This window comes from Microtus oregoni, unplaced genomic scaffold (genome assembly GCF_018167655.1).
Source record: "Microtus oregoni isolate MIOR12 unplaced genomic scaffold, Mior012 000008F_ref0000371, whole genome shotgun sequence".
NCBI lineage: Eukaryota > Metazoa > Chordata > Mammalia > Rodentia > Cricetidae > Microtus > Microtus oregoni.
In genome coordinates this window covers 47,574,612-47,599,032 of record NW_024543067.1, presented here as the reverse complement: position 1 = coordinate 47,599,032, position 24,421 = coordinate 47,574,612, and the positions used below count along the sequence as shown (strand labels likewise).

Below are 24,421 nucleotides of genomic sequence, written 5' to 3'. Positions count from 1 at the left end.
TGAGAAGTAATTCCACCTGCTCTGCTTAGTGGCAGAGCGAACACTGAAGCCTTCTAAGCCGGAGAGAAAGATAGGCTGGCTAGATAACTTTCGAACACCTCCCGAGTCATGTTTTTAATTAGCAGCAATCACTCCTGGGAGAAATCTCATTGGCTGGGATACCGTCAGTGGGCAGAGCTCCGAGTCATCGCTATAGAGGTTTCTCTGTTTATTATTAGAAGTGTGATTTTACAGGAGATCACAAAGCCGCATTCAAATGTGAGAGAAAAGAAAGGCAAGGTGTTGATGTATTTTCATGTGCCCACTGAGGGACTTATCAGAGTGTCTTTTTGACAAATCAAAAGCCAAGCAGGGAGCATCTCTAAGAGATGACTCTACTTGTTAGCTCTTCTCACTGAACAGCCACTTACACCTCCCACAAGTAGCTTTTCTCTTTACAAAGAAATGACCAGTGATCACGTCTCCAAGGTCAGCATTCCCATCCTAGTCTTCATACTACTTGACTTTGTCTAATTTTCTATTCTCTGCTACCCTGCCTGACATTGATTGGCTAGAAAAATAACATCTTTCTGATTTTTTTCTGCTCCTCTTGTTGTATTTCCCATTAGCTATCTCACAGATTGAAGTGATAAACTTTGTGTAGGTAACTCCCCAAATTCTAACCCTGATTCCAACATCCCTCTGGGCATCGTCCTCCAAGTACTTGAGGCATCTTCTATAGGCGCCGTCCCTGGGATGTCACATCATCTGCCTCCCATATCATAACCCATACTTTCTCTCTTTCTGCCAATGACAGCAGCAGCAGCAGCAGCAGCACATTTTCCTAGCTGCTCTGTTTGGACATTTGAAGTTCTTTTTATTCCCCTTCTTTACCTCCACTGTATACCATGGTTTCTCAGGCAGCAACTGAACAAGAGATTCCCTTTGTCTTTGTCTCCATCCAATCCCAGTGCCTCTCTATCATATGTCTATGCACTTGGTTCCTTGTGTAGCTGTCACATTCATTCTGGCTTAAAAAGACCAGCTCTGGGGGAGCTGGAGAGATGGCTCAGAGGTGTAGAACACTGGTTGTTCTTCCAGAGTTCAACTCCCAGCACCCACATGGCAGCTCACAACTGTCTATAATGGGATCTGATGCCTTCTCCTGGTGTGCAGGTGTGCATGCAGACAAAGCACCAATATATATGAAGTACACAAATAAATGAATCTAAAATAAAGCTCCTATTGCGCTATTTTTGTTTTGTTTGCTTGTTTGTTGAGACAGGGTTTCTCTGTGTAGCCCTGACTGTCCTGGAACTCTCTCTGTAGACCAGGCTGGCCTTCTTATCTATACCTTCTTGGGTAAACAAATCAACTCTCCTGTCTTTGCTTTGTATTAAAAACTCTCCTCTCCAATAAAGCCAAATGCTCATACACTCCCTTACACACTCCCTGGCTTCCCAGGGCCACACTTGGCTTGGATTGTTTCTTCCACGCTGTTTGTTCTCCCCCGACACGGCTTATGTACAACTTGTGTGCATGCTCGCTGTACATGCCCAGGAAGTCTCTTGTACCCTCTCTTTCACACTCTCTGGCTGAGGTCCTCAGCACAGGTGTGACTGACCTCCTCCTCCTTCACACTCTCATCTTAAGAAACTCCAGTTTTCCTCTTAGGCTGGTTATGACTTTCCACCCGGCACAATACTTAAGCATGCTCAATTTTTCTTCTCTCTGCCAGATTTTAAAGCTCAATACGTTATACATCAATTCAACAGCTTTATCGGTATGGAACCCAGGATCTCATCCACGCTAAGCACACACTGTGCCACTAAACTATGCATGCTTCTGACCTAGCAAATACTTTTTGAATGCTCGTTAAGAATAATCCCAATGCTAGACTCTGAAGGTAGTAGCCCTTCAAGGGCTTTGTGGTACCAACAAATGGTGTAGCAGGGGGTAGGTGTGTGTCTTTGGAGAGACACTAAGGTGTTCTAAATTCAGCAAGGAAAATGACAATGACCAAATTACCCCAAAGGAAACAATACATGGACCAAGTCTTTTTTTTTTATTTTTTAAATATTTATTTATTTACTTATTATGTATACAACATTCTGTTTGTGTGTATGCCTGCAGGCCAGAAGAGGGCACCAGACCTCATTACAGATGGTTGTGAGCCACCATGTGGTTGCTGGGAATTGAACTCAGGACCTTTGGAAGAGCAGACAGTGCTCTTAACCACTGAGCCATCTCTCCAGTCCCTGGACCAAGTCTTAAATACTGAATCAGCCAAAGATATCAGGAAGAAGACAACATGCAGCAGGAAGCAGGTGTGTGAAGGCTACCAGCATTAGCCAAGGAATATTAGTCATTTGCATTTCTTTCCCTTGCTGCAATGGTCCCAGCAGCGGTTAAACAGGACTATTCCATTATGAACATCCACAAGCATGATTTGTAATGAAACAACAAGTGCATGCAAGGAATTATCAGAAAGTAAATTTTTCTTACCCTTTTTGTTGTTAGCTGCTCTATAATAAAAACCGTGGTGGCAATATAGCTATAGTTTAGTCATAGAAAATGCTTTCCCAAAGAAATAGGGTCTCCATGTTGCTCGAGGTGCCCTCCCTCCAGTTGCAGAGCCAATGGGTGCCTTGCCTCAGCCGTCCGAATAAGTGCAAGTATACGCGACGCCCCCTATGTTCAAGTTAGGTATGGTAATTTAATGTTCTAATTTAGCTAAAAAAAAAATCTGCAAGTTTGTTTCCAATTAAAATTATTTTTCCGAGGTTGGTAGTACAGGCCTGCAAAATCTCATTCGGGAAACAGAAACAGGAGTGTCACGAGTCAGAGGCCAACCTGAACTGCAACGAACAACAACGTTGTGGGGTGTTGTTGTGTTATTCCTGTCCATCATATCCAAGAATTGAGAAACTAATACTTTGGAGCACCGATTCTTTTCTTTTCTCTTTTTCTACTTACCAATCCATTTTTTAAAAAATCCTTAAATTCTTCTCACTCTTACATTTCTTAGAGATCAACAGAAAATAAAATCCATGAGCCAAAAACCCAAACAAAACTAAAAGCAGGGAAAAGCTTATAGAACTAAATATGGATTCTAGCATTAACAGCTGAACAGAGAATGTGATTTTCCTTTAAATTCTTAGCAGAGGATAAAGTGTAGAAACTGGACACTTATGGATTATTTCAAGCCCAGAATCACTGACCAGAAATTACACAGTTGGATCATGGGAAAAGAGCAGGAGGAGGTTAGAAGCAACCCTCACCCTCTACTGGTCTGACTGAATGCTGATCCTTACTTAGGAGGACTAGTGGTTTGGGGATGTAGCTGAAGACAGAGTATCTGCAAAAGAGAAGTGTGCTCAAAGTCCTGTGTCCAGTTACCAGAGCTAGAGTAAATAAAATACTAGTGAATTAAATTTCCTAGGAAGCTTTATTAATATTTGCATATTTTGATTCCCTTAGATCATCTTAGCCTTAGAAAGTCAGAATTTCTGAGGTTTGGGTTCTTTTTTTGGGGGGGGAAGGGGTGAGGTAGGGGTTCAAGACAGGGTTTCTCTGTGTAACAGCCATGACTATCCTGGAACTCACTCTGTAGATCAGGCTGTCCTTGAACTCACAGAGATCTGCCTGCCTCTGCCTCCCGACTGTGAGGTTTGAGTTCTTTGTAATAAAGATCTTAGTTGATTCTGGAAAACAATTTCATTTGGGAGCAGCAGTCATGGACAGTCTGCATTCTCCATATATGTTGGATACATGCATGACGGATGAATAAGGAATCCTGATAGAGTTAGAAGTAGTTTTCCCAAACAAAGAAATGCACATGCCTTGCGTGTACACGGAGGATAACTGTTTTAAGAGAAAGTCTGTCTCTTAGGAAAATAGAATGAAAAGTTTATTTTAGAGCCTTTTACTTTTGTGCACAAAAGATAATAAAAAATTAAGATCTGGCACTCTTAAACCTTGGTCATTGACACGAACATAATTTGGGACAATTTATTATATGTGAGCTTCAAGACCAAGTACACTCCAACAATATCACTTAATAAAAACAGTAACATTTTAGAGTCCAGAATATTGGTGAATGTACCAATTACTTTTCATGAACACTCTTTAGTATTTAGGACTGAATAAATACAAATACAAATACAGTTTTTTCAGGAACAACTTGTTTTAAGCTGAAGACCTCTAAGTCATTTCCTATATTTTATTTTCTCTCCCACGCATTAGATGCCATTAACTATGTCTTCATAAAGGACAGAGAGACAGAGGAAAGGGGGAGGATCCAAAAAGGGGAGGGCAAGCTCTTCAGTGCCCTTATCTCTTCTAAGGGCTACTAATCCCATCATGAAACGCTCCCCATCCATGACCTCAGCTAAACCTAGTTACCTTCCAAAGGCTTCATTGACAAATGTCACGACATTTGTTCAATGTATAAATGAGAGTGACAGCAAATTCAGCATTAAACTCAAGCCAGTTCTATGGCCGCTGGATTGAATAACGCAACGTTTATTGGATGATGTCCCATTTGGAGAGGCACTGGGCACAACACACAAGTCTTGTCAGTGATGTGAGACATAGAGACCTAGCTCAAGGAGGTGGGATACAGCCCTCCCAGCATTTTGAGGTGGGTGAAAAGACATCTGCATGAAAGAATGACGATGTTTCCTGTAGGTGGATAATGGAGAACCGCGGGGATAGAGTAGGAGCAGGAAGGGCTGTGCAATGGAAAGGTGCCTGGCATCTTTGGAGAATGAGGCAGAGCCAGTTTCACCACAGCGGGACTTCTCACGTTGGCACATAGTTGCAGAATGCATCTGTAAAATACAGGGTCCTTACTGTCCTACTCAGCCCACCATGGACACTCTCCCTCTCCTGTGGGGAGGAACCCGGTTCTCTATTTGGATGAAGCTAAAGAAACGAGTCCAGGTCTCTGCAGAGGGTGGTACATAAATCACCCGCTACGGAAAGGAAACAAAGCCAGCAGAGCCCTCGTGATGGGGAGGACAAGGTGCCAGTTGTGAAATGGGGCAGCAGGCCGCTTTCCCAGGAGCCGAGATGCTGAGAAGCCTGAAAAGAGAGAGAAAGCGGGTCTTTTGCTTTAGAGATCTTAAACTGAAGAAAAACGATGCCAGAAGCCTATCCTGATACATGAGAAGGGGGGGTGGGGGGGGGAATGGCTTGTGTCTCAGTGGTCCTGGCGCCACTGGCCTCGGTGGAAGGCCTCTCTGTGCGGCAGGGGCTGCGGCGAGGCAGGAGCTGGGAAAGGACCTAAGGAGCAGAGGTCAACAGCGTGCAGACACTGCGCTGTTCTGGGGCGAAGCAAGGGCGCAGCGGTCTGGGGGAAGAGCACACCCCGTGAAGCGCTAGGGAGATCAGAACGCTGGCTTTCATTCTCCCGGGCCTCGGGGATGGTCCTCTGTAAACCGTCCTGGACTCCCAACAATTCATCCTGTTTTTAATTAAAACATTTTCCAGAACCCCCCAAAGAGGGCGGTACCCAAAGGAATATGGAAAATACCCCACCGGGGTCGGGGAGTGGGGCTTGCCCGAATCCCGAAGCTGAGGGCGGATGAAGCAGAGCCACACCGACTGATAACCGTATGTACGGGAGCCTCCTGCCCTAGGAGCAGCAACCCACAGTCCGCCCCGGGAACACTCGTGCGCCCCCCTGCCCCGGGTCCGGAGCGGGGGCGGGTCTGGCCGCGGGTGGGGGCGGGGCCATGCGGGGGCGCGCGCTGGGCGGGGAGGGGAGCGGGCGCGTCCATGCCCTGATTGGATCTGGGCTGAGCAAGGGGCGGCATCTTAGGCCAGTTATGCGGATTCGTATTGGGCCCTGCTGAAGAGGGGTGTGGTTTTGTGAAGTCAGTTCCGGTCGGTGTAAAACCCCCGGGGCGGCGGCGAACGGGCTTCAGATGCTTCTGGGTCGCGGTGCGAAAAGCGCTCTGGTCTGATCGCCTGTGAGAGCGGGAGCGTCCAGCGCCACAGCTACCCGGAGAGGGATGGCGGCCACTGGGACCGCGGCCGCTGCGGCCACCGGCAAGCTTTTTGTCCTGCTGCTGCTTGGGCTTACGGCACCCGCCGCGGCTCTGGCTGGCTACATCGAGGTGAGGACCGGGCGAGTGCCGGAGCGGTGTGTCCTCCGGCCACCGGGGAGCACGGCCTGCGGGCGGGCGTGGGTCCGCGGGCGAGGGCGCGTCGCGAGGTTAGGCGCTGCTGCGGGTTGCCTGCCCCAGCCCCCCTCCCGCGCGCCTCAGCTTGGCGCAGAGCTTAGCGCCGAGGTCGGGCTGCCTCCGTCGCCGCAGAGGCCAAATGAAAGGCGTTGGGGCTGCGGGGCCGCCCCAGCCCCCTACCCGCCGGCGGCGCCGCCGCATCCTCAGGGACACCGCACCGCGCGCCCTCCCTCCCTCGGGACGGTGCGCGCCTCGGCCGTGCGCCTTGCGGCTCAGCGGCTCTCTAAATGGGGGCGGCCGGCGCGCTGTCCCTGGTCCCCGCAGCGGTCGCGGGGCCTCGGCTTCGGGCTCGCACCTGGCAGCGGCTCGTAGCCTTGGTTGGCCAGGTGGACCTGGCAGCGGGGGATGCGGCTCCAGCCCTGGCGAGCGGCCGAGATGCCGGGGAGACTCCACCGGGACAGCGGGACGCCCTGCGCCCTCCACCGCCTCCCAGCCGTTTGCTTAAGTCTGGCAAACTAGGGAGCCGGGCTTTCCTGTTCCCACGAACGATGAGCCTTTAGGGAAGGTCCCCGCCAACACATCGGAAAAGCCTTTCAGGAGTACTTTCCCGGGGTCAGAATCCCACGGGTTGCTCTGCACCAGAGGTCACCCCTGTTAACATCTCTGCTTGCCCTGGTGAAGTGGCGGGGGTCCCTGGTGGTTGGCGGGGAGTTCAGGGCGCTGGAAGAAGCGGGTGTGGACCGCGTACTGCGGCGTGCTCTGCACCTAGCCTCACCGCAAGAACCCTCTGTCGCCGAGGGAGATGTGGGACTTTGTTTACCTGTTTTCTCGAATTAGTGCTTGAGCCATTGGGCTGGAATGTGTGTTTCTGGTGTAGTTTATTTCTTAGTGCCTGCTCCTTGTATTTAAAAACCACCGTGGCTTTCTGCATGTTGAGCTAATGTCAGAGATTGCGTTTGATTAAATAGGGATTACCTGAGAACTTTGTGAGTAAAACCCCAGCTTAGGATGTATCCATTTCTACAGAATGTGTAAATATGTCTTTGGGTAGAAGAAATCTGATGAGGAAAAATCCTCCTGGTGGAACAGCTCAAGAAAACCTTTGTATACATCCTGCTTAAAACTTTTTGACTGAGGTGGAGGAAAAGATGATAAGTGTTAAGTGGAAAATAGCTGATGTTCATATACGTGAACTTTTAGATTATTTTGCCCTCTACACAGTAAGTAGGCGGTGTCTGTGATCCCGGATAAGCTGTCTTGTGGAAACAGCTACATAAAGCAGGTAAGAGGTTGGGGGTAGGGCAATTGAGTTTTATATATTAGGTGGGACGTAATGGGTCAGGGTGTCTAAAACCATTGTTCACACTCAGCCTCACTTCCCAGTGGTGTGAGAAACCTCAGGCATTAGTGAATTCGCAGCACAGGATTCACCAGTTTTAAAGAACCCATTAACAGGTCTCCAGGGGAAAATACCATTATCAGGGTTTGTTGTTACAGGGATTCGTTTTGACTGTTAGCCACACTGGTGAGTTGAAAAGTCTCGCTAAACAAAGTAAGAATCATTTTTGCAAAACGCTTTAAAAATGGTGTTTTATGGAAACTTCGTTTCCTTGGGACTGTGTTCATTCACACTGTCATCTTTTCAAGTGGTCTTTATTTTTTGCTGACTGGCAGAATTTTACTCACGTGTGTAATTTGTACTTTCTGTTAGGCAAAGGATTGCTAAAGCCTTAATTTAGATGAGAATGGCTTAAATCAGGATGTCTTTGAGAAGGCCCTTATTGAGATTAGCCAGAGGGATTCTGGCCAAATCCCTGATCTGATCAGGTTGCTTGGCACAGAATTATTGATTGGAGAATCTTTACTGTTGCTTGGTGGTGACTAAATTAATCTCTTACACCTGTTTTTTTTTTTTTTTTTAAACCACCTCCCTCTGCTTGGGGCATTTCCTTTCATAAATCCCAGGGCAAGTTCTCTTGTGTTTGAAGTCCCACTTAGGAACGGCAAGATTTGTGCTTGTGCCCAAACTGTTCCCTTTACTATGGATGTTGAAGCATCTGAGAGCCAGAACTTGATTGCTGTGCTCCATCTGAAAGCAGTCTTTTGAGCTCAGTGTCCAGGAACCAAGGTGGAAAGACTGGAAGGTGGTGCGGACTGTAGGAGTCTATCAGGGTACTGCTTCTGTTACAGCTATGCTTTAAAAACACTGCTGGCAACAGAGGAACTCACTGAGTCTTACCAATCCGGTCCTCTTTTGTAGAAGGGATTTATTTCATTCCTGTCCAAAACTGAGCAGTCATACATAGTGTGACCAGCCACCAGTGACGTGGAATCCTGCTTGCTACATGCCTTACATGGTTGAGGAAAGAAGTGTATATTTGCAATTTTGAAAAAAAATCCTTGAAATATTTTAAAAGGTTTATTTTTTTATTTTTATGTTTGCCTATGTATCTTTGTTGAGTATAAGGCATATGTGTATCCTTGGAGGCCAAAAGAGGTTGTTGGATTAATTCTCTGGAGCTGGAGTTGCAAGTGATTGAATGTGAGCCACCTGATGTGCATGCCCGGCTCCAGACTCAGGCCCTTGGGAAGAGCTGGAAGCGCTCTCAATCAGAGCCATTTCTCCAGTCCCTCTTTAAAATATTTGTAAGAATACATTCATTTAGTCATAGGAGAAAGTGTGGGAGTCACGTCTCTATTTTGACTGTGTAGGTCCTGTAGAACAAACTCAATTGATCAGGCCTGGCAACAATGCTTTTATCCACTGAGGCATCTCATTGACTGGGAAAACAAACTCTGAAGAAGCTTCATTTTCTGAATTTGCTTTGAAAAGTTTATTTTATGAAATAAAATGCCAGTCGGGTATTTTCCTATGAAACTGTAGCTTCTGAATTGAGATGCGCTGTGAAGTAACATATTCAGTAGGATGTGAAGACTCAGTATGAAAACTTAAAGTATATCAACTTTTATATTAATGCATTGACTAATTAAAATGCATTTACATTAATTTTCAGTTTCTTTGTGCTCTGATGTGGCTGCTAGAAAATTGATTGCTACCTATGTAAGGCCCTTTATAGTTCTTGTGCACAGGTGTGCTCAACTGCTCACGGCTGGTCCTGCACATTGTCAGTACAACTGAATATATTGCAATGCTACCGCCTACCCCATAGTCTTGCTTCAAGTTGTTGACATGGGCCCTAGTTTTGTGGGGGGTTTTTTTGGGTGGGGGGTGGCCTTTTTTTTTTTAGCACAATTTTGAATGTTATTTTTTCCCCTTGTTAACATTTTTCTTCAGTTCAAATTGTATTAGAAATGACCCCAAGCTTGCAAAAATGCAAAATTGTGCAAACAGCGCTCATGAAATTTACCTGCACTCAGCATCAAAAATTTTGGTGATGTTTCCATTTCCAGATAGATGATGTATAGGAGCTTTGCAAAATGGCGCATTCTGCATATTGAAACTGGTATCAGCACTTATTTTTAATTCTCTTAAAATGAATTACTTACAGAAAATAACTTTTCTGTGTACTAAAGGTAAGAGCTAATCTCTGTTAGATTGCAGTTGCCATGGAAGGGCCAGTTGAGAAGAGAATTCTAAATTGCCTCTAATTTGATTTTCATGTTTTTTAGTGTGATAAACTAGATTACTTCAAAGCTTAATTGAGTTTAGTATACTGTACCTTGATTTATGGCTTAAATTGAAAAGTAGACCATGTAGATGCATTCAGATAGGAAGGGATTCCAGTCCTGTGTATCAAGTACAACAAATATTTTTGCTGAGGGAATAATTGTTTTTTTAAACCATCGTGAAGTGTTGTAGTTTTGAGAAGTGAGTTTTTGTCTTCTCTCTCTCTCTCTCTCTCTCTCTCTCTTTCCTCTCTCTCTTGAGATGGGTTTCCACTATATAGTTTTGACTGGCCTGGAACCTTGCTATGTAGACCAGGCTGGCCTCAAACTCACAGAGATCTGTTTCTGGCCGTCCAAGTAATGAGATTAAAGGCATACTACCACGGCCAGCTGAGAAGTAAAATTTTTTTTTCTGGTGAGAAATGAATATTAAGACCTAAAAGAATGCTAGAAAAGTATTCTGCCCTGATTTGTATCTCCAGCTGTTTTATTTTTTTTTATTTTTATTTTTTTTATTTTTCGAGACAGGGTTTCTCCGTAGCTTTTGGTTCCTGTCCTGGAACTAGCTCTTGTAGACCAGGCTGGCCTCGAACTCACAGAGATCCACCTGCCTCTGCTTCCCGAGTGCTGGGATTAAAGGCGTGTGCCACCACCGCCCGGCTGTTTTATATTATTTAAATGAGGTTGTCTTAAACTGTATTTGCTTTCATTATTGTTGCTATTACTGTATGTGTATGTGTGTTTTTGCCTGAATGTATATCTATACCTTGTTCATACTTGCACTAGAAGATGTCAGATTAGGATTCCAGAACTTTGGGAACTGGGTGGTTGTGAGTCCCTCTGGGTGCTCGGGATTGAACCCGTGTTCTTTGGAAGAGCAACGGTGCTGTTAACTACTGAGTCATCTCTCCAGCCCCTGTAATGTTTTAAAATAGGAAGCTTAGAAAGCTGACTATTCCTTTATTATTTGTCTAGTAGTACTAACCGCTTATTGGTTCTGTGCAGGATGCCAAATGATGCGGTAGTGGAAGCTGCATGCATCTGTTGCTTCCTGCTGTCCAAATGCACTTGCATGTGTTTTCAGGATTTCATTGGCAGCATCAGGGAACTGAAATTAGGGAAAATACTGTACCAAATGAGCGATGCTCCCCACACCAGTTTAGTCTGGTGAAATAGGTATTCTCACTACCACCCAAAAACTGACCCCAGTAGATTCCAGGGTTTGATGGTCATACAATCTGGCCAGGGCATGAGTCTGTCTGTTTTATTCTAAGTTCACTGCTTTTCTTTCCTGATGTTTCTGGCTCTAGGTTTCTGTAAATTCATGCAAATTATATTATGAACTGATACACACCAACCTCAACAACTCTTTCATGTCATTATACGGAACTTTGCCATTTTATATATTTCCATTGATTATAAAAACCTTTTGGTGATTTTTTTCATAAAGTGCAAACTCTTTTATAGTAAGCTTGTTTTATCTTTGTGTTCTAACACACACACACACATACACACACACATTACAGCATTATTCACTGTGAGGTGGTTGTATCAGAGTTGGCGGTGTGGCTTTATTCAGGGAAGAGGCTGCCGGCTCAGGATGTATTTTACAAATCTTGGTCAGTGAGCTGTGTAATTAGTAAAATTGAGGTTCAGACAGAAGTTACTTAAATTTCGGCATGGGATAGCTGTAAAGCTAGTTAATTGAGCAACTCACCAGCAACCTCTTTACTCTGCCTTCCTGAGACTCACTTCTCTGAAGATGGTAATGTCCAGAGGAGAAAGTTGTCTTGTGTGTCTCCCTTTGTGGCGAAGAAACATTTCCCAGTTTGCTGGCAAGAGACTCCTTAAATGTCACTGGCCAAAATAAGTATTGTGTGCTTTTAACCAGTGCAAGGCTGTGTAGAAGAGGGATAGGCCAACTTCAGTAGTCTCCGATCCCTTTGGAGAACAAAGCAGCCTTGAATCAGATTGGACTTGGTTTGAAGAGTTATTGATGGTAGCAATCCAGTGTCTGTTACAAGAGCACTCTCCACTTGGGAAGCCCTATATGTGAGTTGTCTTAAAGAGAAACAAGTATTCCTACCTACCGAATTACTCTGAGTTAAAAGTTAGCGGATGAGATGGAATGCTTTGTTTACTGACGCAATGCTCCTCCTTATTTGAACCTATTGTGAGGATCTCATGAGGTAAGAATGTGGAAAGCACAGTCAACATGCCCACTCACTTGCTGGCCTCCCTAGCAGGGCTTTTCGCAAGTCGTTTGTTGTTTTGACGTTTTCTGAGAGAGCGCTCAGGTGTACCTGTGTGCATGCGTGTGCATGTGTGTGTGGAGGGGCGGGCAGGAATCAGTTCTCTTTCAGCACATGGATCCCTGGGTATTATACTCAGGAGCAAGTGCCTTTACCTTTGGACCGTCTCAGTGCTGCCCCTCCCCCACCCCAGGTCTCAGCCCAGACTGGACTTGAACTTCCTGTGTGACAGAGGATAACCTTGACTTTTTTTGTACTGGATTTTTTTTTTTCTTTTGGGCCACCAACCAGCTCCCACGGAGCTGACTTGGAGTCTCATTAGTTATGAATGTTCGACTTAGCTTATGCTCGTTTCTGGCTAGCTTTTTTCTTTAACTTAAATTAACCTGTTTCTCTTCATCTACGTTTTACCTGGATTTTTACCTTTCTTTCTGTATGTCCTGCTCTGTATCTGCTGACTGGCTGGCCCTGGGCGTCTCCCTCTTTTTCTACCTTGGTCTCTCCTCTCTAGCTCAGATTTCTCCCTTTATTCTCTCTGCCCACCAGTCCTGCCTATCCCTCTCCTGCTTAGCTACTTCAGTTATTTAATTAGACCAATCAGGTGCCTTAGGCTGGCAAGGTGAAAGGGCAACATAGTTAAACAAATGCAGCATAAACAAATGTAGCACATCTTTGCATTGTCAACAAAGGCAGCAGAATCAAATTCAACACACCTTTGCGTAGTTAAAAATAATATTCCACAGCACTTTTTTTTTTTTAATAAAGAAACCAAGTGTCATTGTGTATCCCTATCTGGCCTGGAGTTCCTTTGTATACCAGGCTGGCCTTGAACTTAACAGAAATCCCCTTCCTCTGCCTCCCCATTACTGGGTTTAAAAGTGTGCAACACCACGCTCAGTTTAACCTTTGACTTTTCTCTTGCTTCTACTTCCTTTGCTGGAGTTAACAAGTGTGTGCCACCTGGCCCAGTTTATACTGTGGTGGGGTTGGAACCTGGGACCATGACCATACTAGACACATACTCTACCAACTGAAATTTGGGCCCAACTGTCCCTTATTTTTGAGCTTTTAAAAGTTGCAAATACATAAAAGAAAGTAGCTAAGCATATTGTCATGAATCACTTCCAAGGTCCCCCCCCCCCAAAAAAAAAAACAAAAACCCCCACAAAACATATCTCCTTTCTGTCCTCCAGAAGTAACTCTCCCCAGCTATTAGGTATTTATTCTTTGCAGTCTTAGCAGATGTCCTCATTGACATTTCCTTTTTCACTTTTTAAGATCATGTAAATGGAATGACTCAACATATTCCTTACTATTTGGTGTCTTTCACTAAACATGTTTTTGAGAGTTGTTTGTATTGAGCAGAAATGTTGCTTACTGGCTTCTGTTGCAGTATTGTCTGAATAAACCACAACTTACATAGCCCTTGGACAGTTGAGTTGTTACCACTTGGAGTTAAGATGTGCTTTTTCCCTGGCTTCACTGAGAACATTTTTGTTTTCTCAGGCTCTGGAAATTGAACCCAGGGTCTCTAGCATTCTAACCACATGCTCTACTGCTGAAGTAATCAAACCCCACAAAGGATTTTTTTTTTTTTTTTGATTTTTCGAGACAGGGTTTCTCCGTGGTTTTTTGGAGCCTGTCCTGGAACTAGCTCTTGTAGACCAGGCTGGTCTTGAACTCACAGAGATCCGCCTGCCTCTGCCTCCCGAGTGCTGGGATTAAAGGCGTGCGGCACCACCGCCCGGCATCATTTTTTGTTTTGAGTCAGGGTCTTGATAGGTACCCAGTTCAGTCTTGAACTTGTGATTCTCCTGCCTCAGTCTCTTGGTGCTAGAATTGCAGACCTGGACTCCGCGGTGTCTCTCTATAAAGTGCCTTTATTTTTGATTCTGTTTTAAATTTCTGTTCTATTGCCCTCTCTGCTCTTGTGCTCAGTAATACATTTCACATTTACTAGAACAAGCCCTTTGCAACTTGGTTGTTTTATCTGTTTCTCTTTTTTTAAACCTATTTCTTTATATGTTTACCACATCACCAAATACATACCTGTTGGAATTTGCTTGGAATTGCACTGAGTTTATGGATCATTTGAGGAAATTTGACATTTCTTCCATCAGTGTTGATAATGTAAAATTGTCATTTTGTCCAATAACTTTGTTTCTGTCTAAATTCTAATAATTTACTTAGGAATGTATTTTGTGATTTGTGACTGCCCTATGTTCAGTCCGTATAAGCTTTTTTTTTTTCTTGCTTAATTGCACTGGCTAGAAAACTCTAGTAAATGTTTTATGTAGGTGAAAAAGCTAGCGTTGGTGGAGTATCTGTTATCCCTGGTCTCAGAGGGAAGCTGTGTTTACCATTTATATGATATTTAAAGATCCCAGATAAGAAGTCTTTAACTGTGTCTTGCCATATGTGTGTGTGTGCACGTGCACTGTGTGTGTACACGAGCATTATGTGTGTACATCACTGCCTGCAGAAACTAGCAAAGGATGGAACTGGGGTTATACATGGTTGTGAGCCATCAGTTGGTACTGGGAATCAAACCTGGGTCCTCTGGAAGAGCAGCTAATAATTTAACCACTGAGCCATATCTCTAGCCCTGTGAATATCCTTTATTCTCCTTCCCTCTTCCTCCCAAACTGTTACAGTCTCAAAGTCCTCTTCTTTCCCCCTACTGTTTTGTTTTGTTTTACTTATTTTTTTGGATTGGTTTGCTAAAATTTTGTTTCGGATTTTGCCTTCACGCCCCAAAGTGGGTTTGACATATGAGCCTTCACATTTAAATATATTGCTTAATTTTCAGCTATGTGGAGCTTTTTTGGTTGTCTTTGTTATTTTAAGCTTAATTGTATTATGGTCAGAGTGTTTGGTCTATTTGATAGTTGCCTTTGAAATTTCTTGAAACATTTAAAATTTTTTTATTTTATGTGCATTGATATTTTGCCTGCATGTATGTCTGTAGGAGGGTGTTGGAGCCTCTGAAACTGGAGTTACAGACAGTTATGAACTGCCCGGTGGGTGCTAGAAATTGAATCCTGGGCCTCTGGAAAAGCATCCAGCACTCTTGACCACTGAACCATATCTCTAGCCCCGAAACATGTATTACTAAAATGTTTTTTCTTGTGTGCACAAGAGAAGTTGTATATTTTGTTTATATATGTTCTAATCTTGTTTTCATGTTGTTTGGATTATTACAACACACACACATACTGTTCTATTTTTTGAGTCGTGGTTTTTCTGTGTAGCCCTGGCTGTCCTGGAACTTGGTCGGAAGACCAGGCTGGCCTTGAACTCACAGAGATCCACCTGCCTCTGCCTCCCAAGTGTGGGGATTAAAGGTGTGCACCACTGCTGCCCTGCATATTTTAATTTTCTGTAACTGAAAAATGCATATTTTAAAAATTCTCATTATTAGCCGGGCAGTGGTGGCACACTCCTTTAATCCCCTTAATCCCAGCACTCGGGAGGCAGAGGCAGGCGGATATCTGTGAGTTCGAGGCCAGCCTGGTCTACAAGAGCTAGTTCCAGGACAGGCTCCAAAGCTACAGAGAAACCCTGTCTCGAAAAACTAAAAAAACAAACAAACAAACAAAAAAACCTCATTGTGTGTGTGTGTGTGTGTGCATGCGCACATGTGCGTACCATGTGTGTCCAGTCCAGTTGCCCAAGGAAAGCACTAGATCTCCTGGCATCAATGCTGAGGCACTTGTTAGCTGCTGGATATAGGTGCTGGGAGCCAAACTTGGGTCCTCAGGAAAAATACCAAGCATTCTTAACCACTGAGGCATCTCTCTGGCCACACCACCGTTGTGATTTATTTCCAGTCCCCCCCCCCCATTATTTTTAACAAGTTTTGCTTTCTCTTTCTGGAAGAAAAAAAACTGCCTTCATACTTTAAAAACTTCTACTTAGTAAGTTTTTGCCTTTACCGGTTTTAAAAAGTACCGAACACGTGTATATGTGCATACATGTATGCATTTGTATGTGCACACATGTGCCAGAGGTTAGCCTCAAGTATCATTTCTTAGAAGCTGTCTACTTTTGTCTTTTGAGATAGGGTTCCTCACTGGGGCCTAGGGTTTACAGTTCAGGGCTGTAAGCAAGCCTCAGGGATTCTCCTGTTTCTGCTCTCCAGTGCTGGACTTACAAGCCTGCGCTGCTACACCTGCCCACTCCCCTCTGGTTTTTTGAGACAAGGTTTTTCTGTTTAGTCCTGGCTGTCCTGGAACACGCTTTGTAGACCAGGCTGGCCACAAACTCACAGAGATCTGCTTGCCTTTGCCTCCCAAGTGTTGGGATTAAAGGCATGCACCACCTTTAATTCTCCACTACCTGGCCACACCTGCCTGCCTTTCTATATTAATTCTGGTGTTTCAACGTGTGTCCTCATGCTTGCAGAAAATTACTGAAAACAAGGTTCAGCAAGCAAAGCTTAAAAGTAACTAGAGAAAAGAGCTACAGATCCTCTTCAAAGAATTTAACTAACCCTAATAAGTGACTTATAACCGTCAATACCCAGAAGTGAAATATGATCTTTCAGACGATAAAAGAGCTAGCATGATGTCTTGGTGGGTAAAGTGCTTACTATACAAGCCTGGCAAGCTGAGCTTGACTCCCCAGAACCCATATAAAGTTGGAAGGGGAGAACCAGCCCTACAAAGTTGTCATCTGACCTCCACAAACATTCCATGACATGTGCATGCCTTCCATCATACACACAACAGCAGTAATAATTTAATGTGATAAATACAAATCCTAGCAGGTAAAGGTGCTTGTCACTGAGTTTTTGTGACCTGCAGGACCCACGTGGTAGGAGACAGACTCTTGAAGTTGACCTCAGCCCTCCACACCTGTACTATGGCACATACACACCCATCCACTTTCACATAGCACATGCATACACAAGTGTTAATAACTTTCAGTTACTCTGGTACCAGGTGTGCTAGCTCTTTTATCATAGTCCATTCCTGGTCCTGAGTGTTTCAGATCACTTACATAAATCACCGTTGTCTGAGCCATCTCCCCAGCTCCTTTATCAATATTTTGTTCCTATGTTTCTATTCTTTTTAGTTTTTTAAGACAGGGTTTCTCAGTGTGGCTTTGAAGCCTGTCCTCAAACTTGTTCTGTAGATCAGGCTGGCCTCGAACTCACGGAGATTCACCTGCCTCTGCCTCCCGAGTGCTGGGATTAAAGGCGTGCGCCCCCACCGCCCGGCTTATTTTTATTTTTTAAGGTAATCTCACATAGCCCGGGATGACTTTGAACTTACTCCATTGCTGATCCTCTTTCCTCTGTCACCTGGCTTTTAGGCATGAGGTCTGCATGCGGAGCTCTTTGAATATGTGTGATTTGGTGTTTTTTCATTACTTTTAGTAAGTTTTTGGCCATTATCTTTTCAAAAGTATCTAAATACCTATTTAAATAACTCATTCTGCCTAATTATTTCTTTTCCTATAGGACTCCAAAACATATCTTAAGACATTGCCCCACTAAACTGCTGTTTCTATTTCTTTTTCTCTTTGTTTGAGGCAGGGAGTCATGTAGACCATGTCATCCTCCTGCTTCTGCCTGTTGGGTTGATGCCACAGTCCCTAGCTTGTGCCTTGCTGTGGGTGAACCCTGGCCTGATACATACTAAACAGGCACTCTGCCATCTGAGCTCTCTTTCCAGTTCTATTCATAGAATTCTCTTCGTTCCTTCCTTTTCTTTCCTTTGACAGGATTTCTCTGCATAGCACTGCCTGTTCTAAAACTGCTCTGTAGACTGGGTTGGCCTCGAACTCTGCCTTTGCCTCCTGAGTGATGGGATTAAAGTCATATGCCACCACAGCCCTGTTCATCCATTGAATTTTTTTTTTTTTAAATTTTCGAGACAGGGTGTCTCCGTAGCTTTTTGGTTCCTGTCCTGAAACTAGCTCTTGTAGACCAGGCTGGCCTCGAATTCAGAGATCCGCCTGCCTCTGCCTTCCGAGTGCTGGGATTAAAGGCGTGCGCCACCACCTGCGCCACCACCGCCCGGCTCCATTGAATTCTTAATTCCAGTTTTGTAATTGAAAACGTTATTTTTAGGTCACAGTGTGTCTTAGTTAGGGTTTCTATTACTGAGATGAAGCACCGTGACCAAAAGGGAGGCTGGGGAGAAAAGGGTTTATCTGGCTTGCACTTCCATATTGCTGTTCATTGTTGAAGGAGGGAAGCCGCTTGCTGGCAGCCCAGGGATGGCACCACCCACTATGGGCTGTGCCTTCCCCAACTGATCATTGATTGACAAAATGCCTTACAACATGGTGGCATTTCCTTAACCGAAGTTCTTTCCTCTCTGATGACTCTAGCTTGTGTCAAGTTGACACACAAAACCAGCCAGTACACAATTGAAATTCCCAATATTGTGTTTTATCTTTGAACATGTTTTGATGCCTTGGGCAGTCTGTCTGAAATTATGGTATTTGTGTATTGGGGCTGGTATTCCTGTGAATCTTTAAGTAATTAAGAAAGTAGAAATGATTAGCAGTCTTTTGCTGGTTGGAGCAGTTACAGTGTCTGGTGTTTTTCGTATCCACTGGAGCAGGACAGGAGTTAGGATTATCTGTTCTACAGATGTGTGTGCTGAGGTGAGTGCACATGAGTAACTTAACCAGTCGGACGAGTAAGTGTGAACTTGCTCTGTAATTGTGCTGACTGGAGGACAGTTGGCCTTTGAGTAGGGTATCTCAAATCAGTGTGAGTACCAAGACGTTTGGATAAGCCTAACCATTAGGCCTCATCATTTAGGTGGTCATTAGTCTTATAAAATGAAGGAAAAATATGATTTTTCAGTTTTCTTACCAAATCACTAGCATGTTAGGAATTCAGGTTTCCCATAGTAGCACAATACTACTTGAACCTGTGTGAAGCATCTCAGGTTATACTTGCTTCTTAAAATGTCTTGTTATAAATACCTAGAAAGGACTAGGTCGCTGTAGCTTAAGCTGTAGCATGAGCTTAAGTGTGTGCTAAGTGGTGTTTGGGTGCATACATGCCTGCAACACATGAAAAGTTTTTTAAAAATAGATTCTTCTCAAGTGATTTTTGTGGGAACTTCCTTAAATCCCATTAAGGAAGAATTATGTAGTTGCTATGAGCAATTTAAATACTGATAAGCAAAACAAAAACAAAAAGTAAATTGCCATCTAGATAAATAGCCTATTTTGTTTTTCTAGCCATCCTTATTTCTCAAATAGTAGAGTCCTCTTATATTTTTGCAACTCATTTTTTTTTCAGTTAACTTATTGAGTAACTTTGCAGGACATTAAATGTTTTAAAGCATCGCCTGGTTTGAAATTACTTTTAATTGACTCACCCTCATGGTCTGGAAATTTTGGATTTGCTGAAATTTTAAGTGGATAGTACTTACCCTCTGAAGTAGCCTTCCATACCCTCAATTCTGATTCAGATGCATAAACTTTGCATAAATACATTGAGTTATTTTTAGAGAAGGACTTGCCACCATCAAGTAGACTATATTTTGATGTATTTTACACATATCTTAAGGGTGTGTGAGAAAATGATAGACAAAAGTGCTTTTTTAAAAATATCAATGAAAAGCACTTGGTTGATAGATTGGTGCTTTTTTGGTGCTTTCTAGATGGAAATCTTAAATTTGGTGATCATGTGCAGTGGAATACATTAAAAACTGTAAATTTTCAAGCATTTCTCTCCCCCCCAAACACTTGAAGTAATTGAGATTTGATAATCTACCAGCTGCTAATGGCAGAAGACCTAAATGGTAGGCATATCTTGGTAATTTGACCATGTTGGGGGCGGTGACCAAAGGTTGGTGTCCTCCTCATTGACTCTCACCGTAGTTCTGAGACAGGGCCTCTTACTGAACCTGGAGCTCTCGAATTCAGCTAGATTGGTTGGCTAGTAAGCTCCAAGGAACACCCCTCTTTGTCTTGATAATTCGATTGCAGATAGCTGCTACTGTGCCCAGTTTCACGTGGGTCCTGGGGTTCCAAACATCAGTCTTCATGATTGTGCAGCAAGTGCTCGCAGCTGCTGACCCTTCTCTCTGTACACATGTTCCTAACCTTTCTCTAATGAAAATAGCAGGTAGTGGAATTTTACAATTCTTTAAGCTATAACTAAAATTATTATTTAAAAGAATATTCAGAGGACTGGAAAGATGATGGCACAGTGGTTAAGAGCACTTAGCAGAAGACCCGAGTTCCAGTCCCAGCACTCACATCGGGAGACTCACAAACACTTGCAGTCTGGTTCTGGGGGACCTGACACCCTCTTTTAGTCTCTGAAGCCATCTCCACACACGGTGCATGAGAAGCAGGCACACACCAAATAAAAAAATGCATTTACATTTTCTTTTAAAGGACTTCTGGATTTGACTGTTTAAAAGTTGAAGGTGTTGGCATGGTAATTGGTTCATTCGAAGTTCTGCATAGTTAATCATTATTAGTGAGCATGAATTGAATTGCTGTGCAAGGTGTTTTGACAGAACGTAACTAAAGGCACCATAGTTCCTGAGATGAGTGAAAAATATGATTCTGTGCGCAAAATGGCAGTCAGTGCCTGGTCAGTGTTTTAATATAGGATATTTTAATCTATCTTATCCTCCCTTTCTTTACTGATTATATAGGTTTATTTCATAACAGTTTACATCTTAGCCAAAAGATACAAAAATTCTTTAAATCACACAATTCAAAAATCCACATCTTTGTGAGTTTGTAGTAAAATATATATGTGAAATTTTATAATTTTAAAAGTTAACTTTTTATTGTTGGTAACATTTAATGTGAGATCTTTGGATATATATTCATATGTTGGTACATATGTCTGAGTGCACATGTGTAGGAACATCCTTGTTCCTCAGACACTTTCCACCTTGTTTTCTGAGACAGCATCTCTCATTGGCTTGCCAAATAGGCTAAGTTGGCTGGTCAGTGAGCCCCAGAGATCTGCTTGGCCCCTACCTGTTCTGTGGCATTTGTAATGTATGCTACTGTCCCTAGCATTTTTTATGTGGGTTCTGGGGATCAAACCCAGGTCTGTATTCTTGGGGAATACACACTCTGCCTGCCAAGCTCTCTTGCTAACACTCTTAAAATTTTAAGCACACAGCACACTATTAAGGATTAGATAGAATTGTATAGTGGATCTCTAGAACTTATGAAGAAACTTATAAAGAAACTTATACCTGTTGAATAGTAACTTTTTCTCCCCCACTTAGCCTCTGGTTACCACCATTCTGATCTCTTTTTCTCTGAGTTTTGCTATTTCAGATGACATACTCTAGTGGAATCATGTTCAGTTTTGACCTCTTACTGGTTTATTTTATGCAACAATGTCTTCCCTGTTAACTAATGTTGTTATAAAGACAGGGTTTTCTCCTTCCATTTCCATCTGTTCCCGCTCTTCCCTCTCCTTTTTGGTTGTTTTACTCCTGGTTCTCCTGCCATTCAGTTCTGGGATTACACCTAAATTTATAATTATCTCTTGTTTGCTTTTCCTTGCCAAGCATTGAAAAGGGGCCTTGTGGGCGCTAGGATAGTGGGGTACACTGTTTTGCATCTTGGTGCTACAGTGAGCACGGTCCAGATCATGCTGTAGTTCCCTCGGCCACGCAGCCATATGTGGGATTGCTGGGTGTTTGGCAATTCTGTTTTCATTTTTGAGAAATTGCCAAACTGTTTTTACACAGTGACTCTACATTCCACATTTCCATTAGCAGTTCCTGGTTCTCCATATCCTTGACAATGATTCTTTTCCCCTCAAGAGTTACTAGTTTTCAATGACAGGCATTCTAACTGTGGAGCTGCATCTTTGCTGTGGTATGGGTTTGTTAGTATGATAGCTAGTGGTACTGAATGTCCTTTCATGTTGGCTTTTCTTTGAAGAAATGTCTTTTCAAAATGTTTGTTTTCAGACTAGACAGTTTTTTTTTAATATTATTTATTTATTATGTATATGACATTCTGCCTCCATGTATGCCCGCATGCCAGAAGAGGGTACTAGATATCATTACAGATGGTTGTGAGCAGCCAGTGCTCTTAACCACTGAGCCATATCTCTAGCCCCAGACTAGACAATTTGATACCGTTGAATTGCAGGAATTTTATTTTTCTGGATATTTTATTTTTCATTTTATCTGGATCTTTTATTTTTCTGGATATGGATCAGAACAGTGATTTGCAAATACTGTCTCATGTCTTTTCAGTCTTGATAGTGTCCTTTGATGTACAGTTTTTAAATTTGATATTTTGTCTTTTTTTTTTTTTTCTGAAGCTGAGGACCGAACCCAGGGCCTTGCGCTTGCTAGGCAAGCGCTCTACCACTGAGCTAAATCCCCAACCCCAGTTTTTAAATTTGATAAAGTGAAACTTAGAATTTTGTTCCTTCCCTGTAATTACCTGTTTTAATGTAATATCTGAGAAATATTGTCATGGAGTTCTTCCCTTAAGATTTCTGAGAGTTGTAGTGTAAAGTTTACGTGTTCCATAGTTTTGAGTTAATCTGCGTGAGAATGTGTACATGTGTGCCTGAAGAGACCAAAGGAGGATGTTTAGTCCCCTTTGATTCCCCTCTGTATGCTATGAATATGTTTTGTTACCATTGGTTATTAAAGAAGCTTTTTTGGCCAGTGGCTTAGTAAAGCCAGGTGGAAAATCTGAATAGAGATATAGAAAGTAGGTGGAGTCAAGGAGACACCATGTAGCTGCCAAAGGAGAAAGACGTCCACCAACCAGAACCTTACCCATAGGCCACAACCTCGTGGTGATTCACAGATATTATATAATATATAATATATATTAATGGGTTAATTTAAGATGTTAGAGTTAGCTAGGAATATACATAAGCTGTTGGCCAAACAGTGTGTAATTAATATAGTTTCTGTGTGATTATTTGGTCTGAGCAGTTGGGAAACGAATGAATATCTCTGTCTACACCCTTCTCTGAGACAGGGTCCCTCTGAGTCTGAGCTCAGTGTCTCAGCTAGACTGGCTGGCTGGCACGCACGCTCCTGCCTTGTCCTCCCAAAGCTGAGTTCCAGGTGTGTGCAGCCATGCCCCAGCTTTTATGTGGATGCCGGGATTAGATTAGATTGTGAGTCCTTTGCTTTCCCAGTGAGTGCTCTCACCCACCAACTCATCTCCCCAGGCCCTTTATTTTATATGAAATGTAAGGTAGGGGTCCAGTTTTATTCTTAGAGGTTGCTATCCAGTCAGGACCATTTGTTTTCAAGGAGTTTTCCTTTTCCTGTCACATGGGTTTGACATCTTTGTCAAGAATCAGTTGGCCATATATTTGGTTTATTTCTGAACTCCTTTTCAAGGTTCTGAGATCCCATAATGACCTTTACGCTGGCCTTTTCTATTTCTTTAAAAAAACTGTTGAGATTTGATAAGAGATTGCACTGAGTCTGTAGACTGCTTTGGGTCATAATATTATTTTAACAATATTAAGTCTTCCTATCTGCAATTGTCAGAATTATCTTTCAGTCTTAAGAGTGAATCTCTAGGGCCTTGCCCATTCTAACCATACACGCTGCCATTGAGTTACACCCTCGGCCCCAAATGCTAAGGTCTTTAAAGCTAATCAATATAGTAATTTTGTAATCGACAGAATCAATCAAATTCTAATTTATACTTTGCCTTTTGGGTTTGCCAAACTTTGTTCTTTTAGATCGTCAGTCCTTTAGAGTAAACTAAAGTCTTGTATATTAAATTTAGGTCTTAAAAAAAAGAAGAAAAGAAAAGGAAAGGAAAAAATGCAGCCTGCAAACAGAGTGTGGCCTTGTACCTATGTTATTTTGTCCTTACCTTGTTAGACTTAAATGTATTTAAATTCTAGGTACATATTTTCATTTTCAAATAATAGGAGTTTTAATGCAAAAAAATTCTTGCCAGGTTTTGAAGAAATGAGGCTGACAACATGAGCCAAGTGGAAACAGGCTCCTTTTAGTCAGTGAAGTGCTGTTTTCTATTTGTTAGAATAGAAATATATTCTATAAAAATAGAATATAGAATCCTGTTTTCTATTTGTTATGTACAAGGCATTTGATTTTTTTCAACCCTTGTTAAAAAGGAAGAAGGAAAAGTTGGTTTAGACATGATCTCATGGTCTCCCTCACCTGTGAAGGTCTATTCTAAAATGTGCAATGGATTCCTGAACCTGCAGAGCCCTGAACTCTGTGTTTTTTTCCTGTGCATACACACACACACACACACACACGTACATACGCATGCACGCACACACCTGTGATAAAGCTTAATTAATAAATTAGGTGCAGTAAGTTATACTGGTAAGTAGTAAGCAGGGTAAGTTTAAACAATGCCGCGAATAAGTTAGCACAAATGTATCTCACTGAACTGAAC

The 24,421-nt window shown here is 42.9% G+C and overlaps 1 protein-coding gene across 4 annotated transcripts in view; it reads left to right on the top strand.

The window, feature by feature from the left end:
* Positions 1-5,894: 5,894 nt before the first annotated feature.
* Positions 5,895-24,421, top strand: part of Aplp2 (amyloid beta precursor like protein 2) — a 61,956-nt gene continuing 43,429 nt past the window's right edge. For 2 of the 4 annotated variants that reach the window (XM_041656753.1, XM_041656752.1), the window contains exon 1: positions 5,895-6,101. In XM_041656753.1, the coding sequence (XP_041512687.1) occupies positions 5,997-6,101 (105 nt within the window). In that variant the 5' untranslated portion in view covers positions 5,895-5,996. The remainder of the gene's footprint in view (positions 6,102-24,421) is intronic. The other 2 variants (XM_041656751.1, XM_041656750.1) reach the window with 1 other exon arrangement.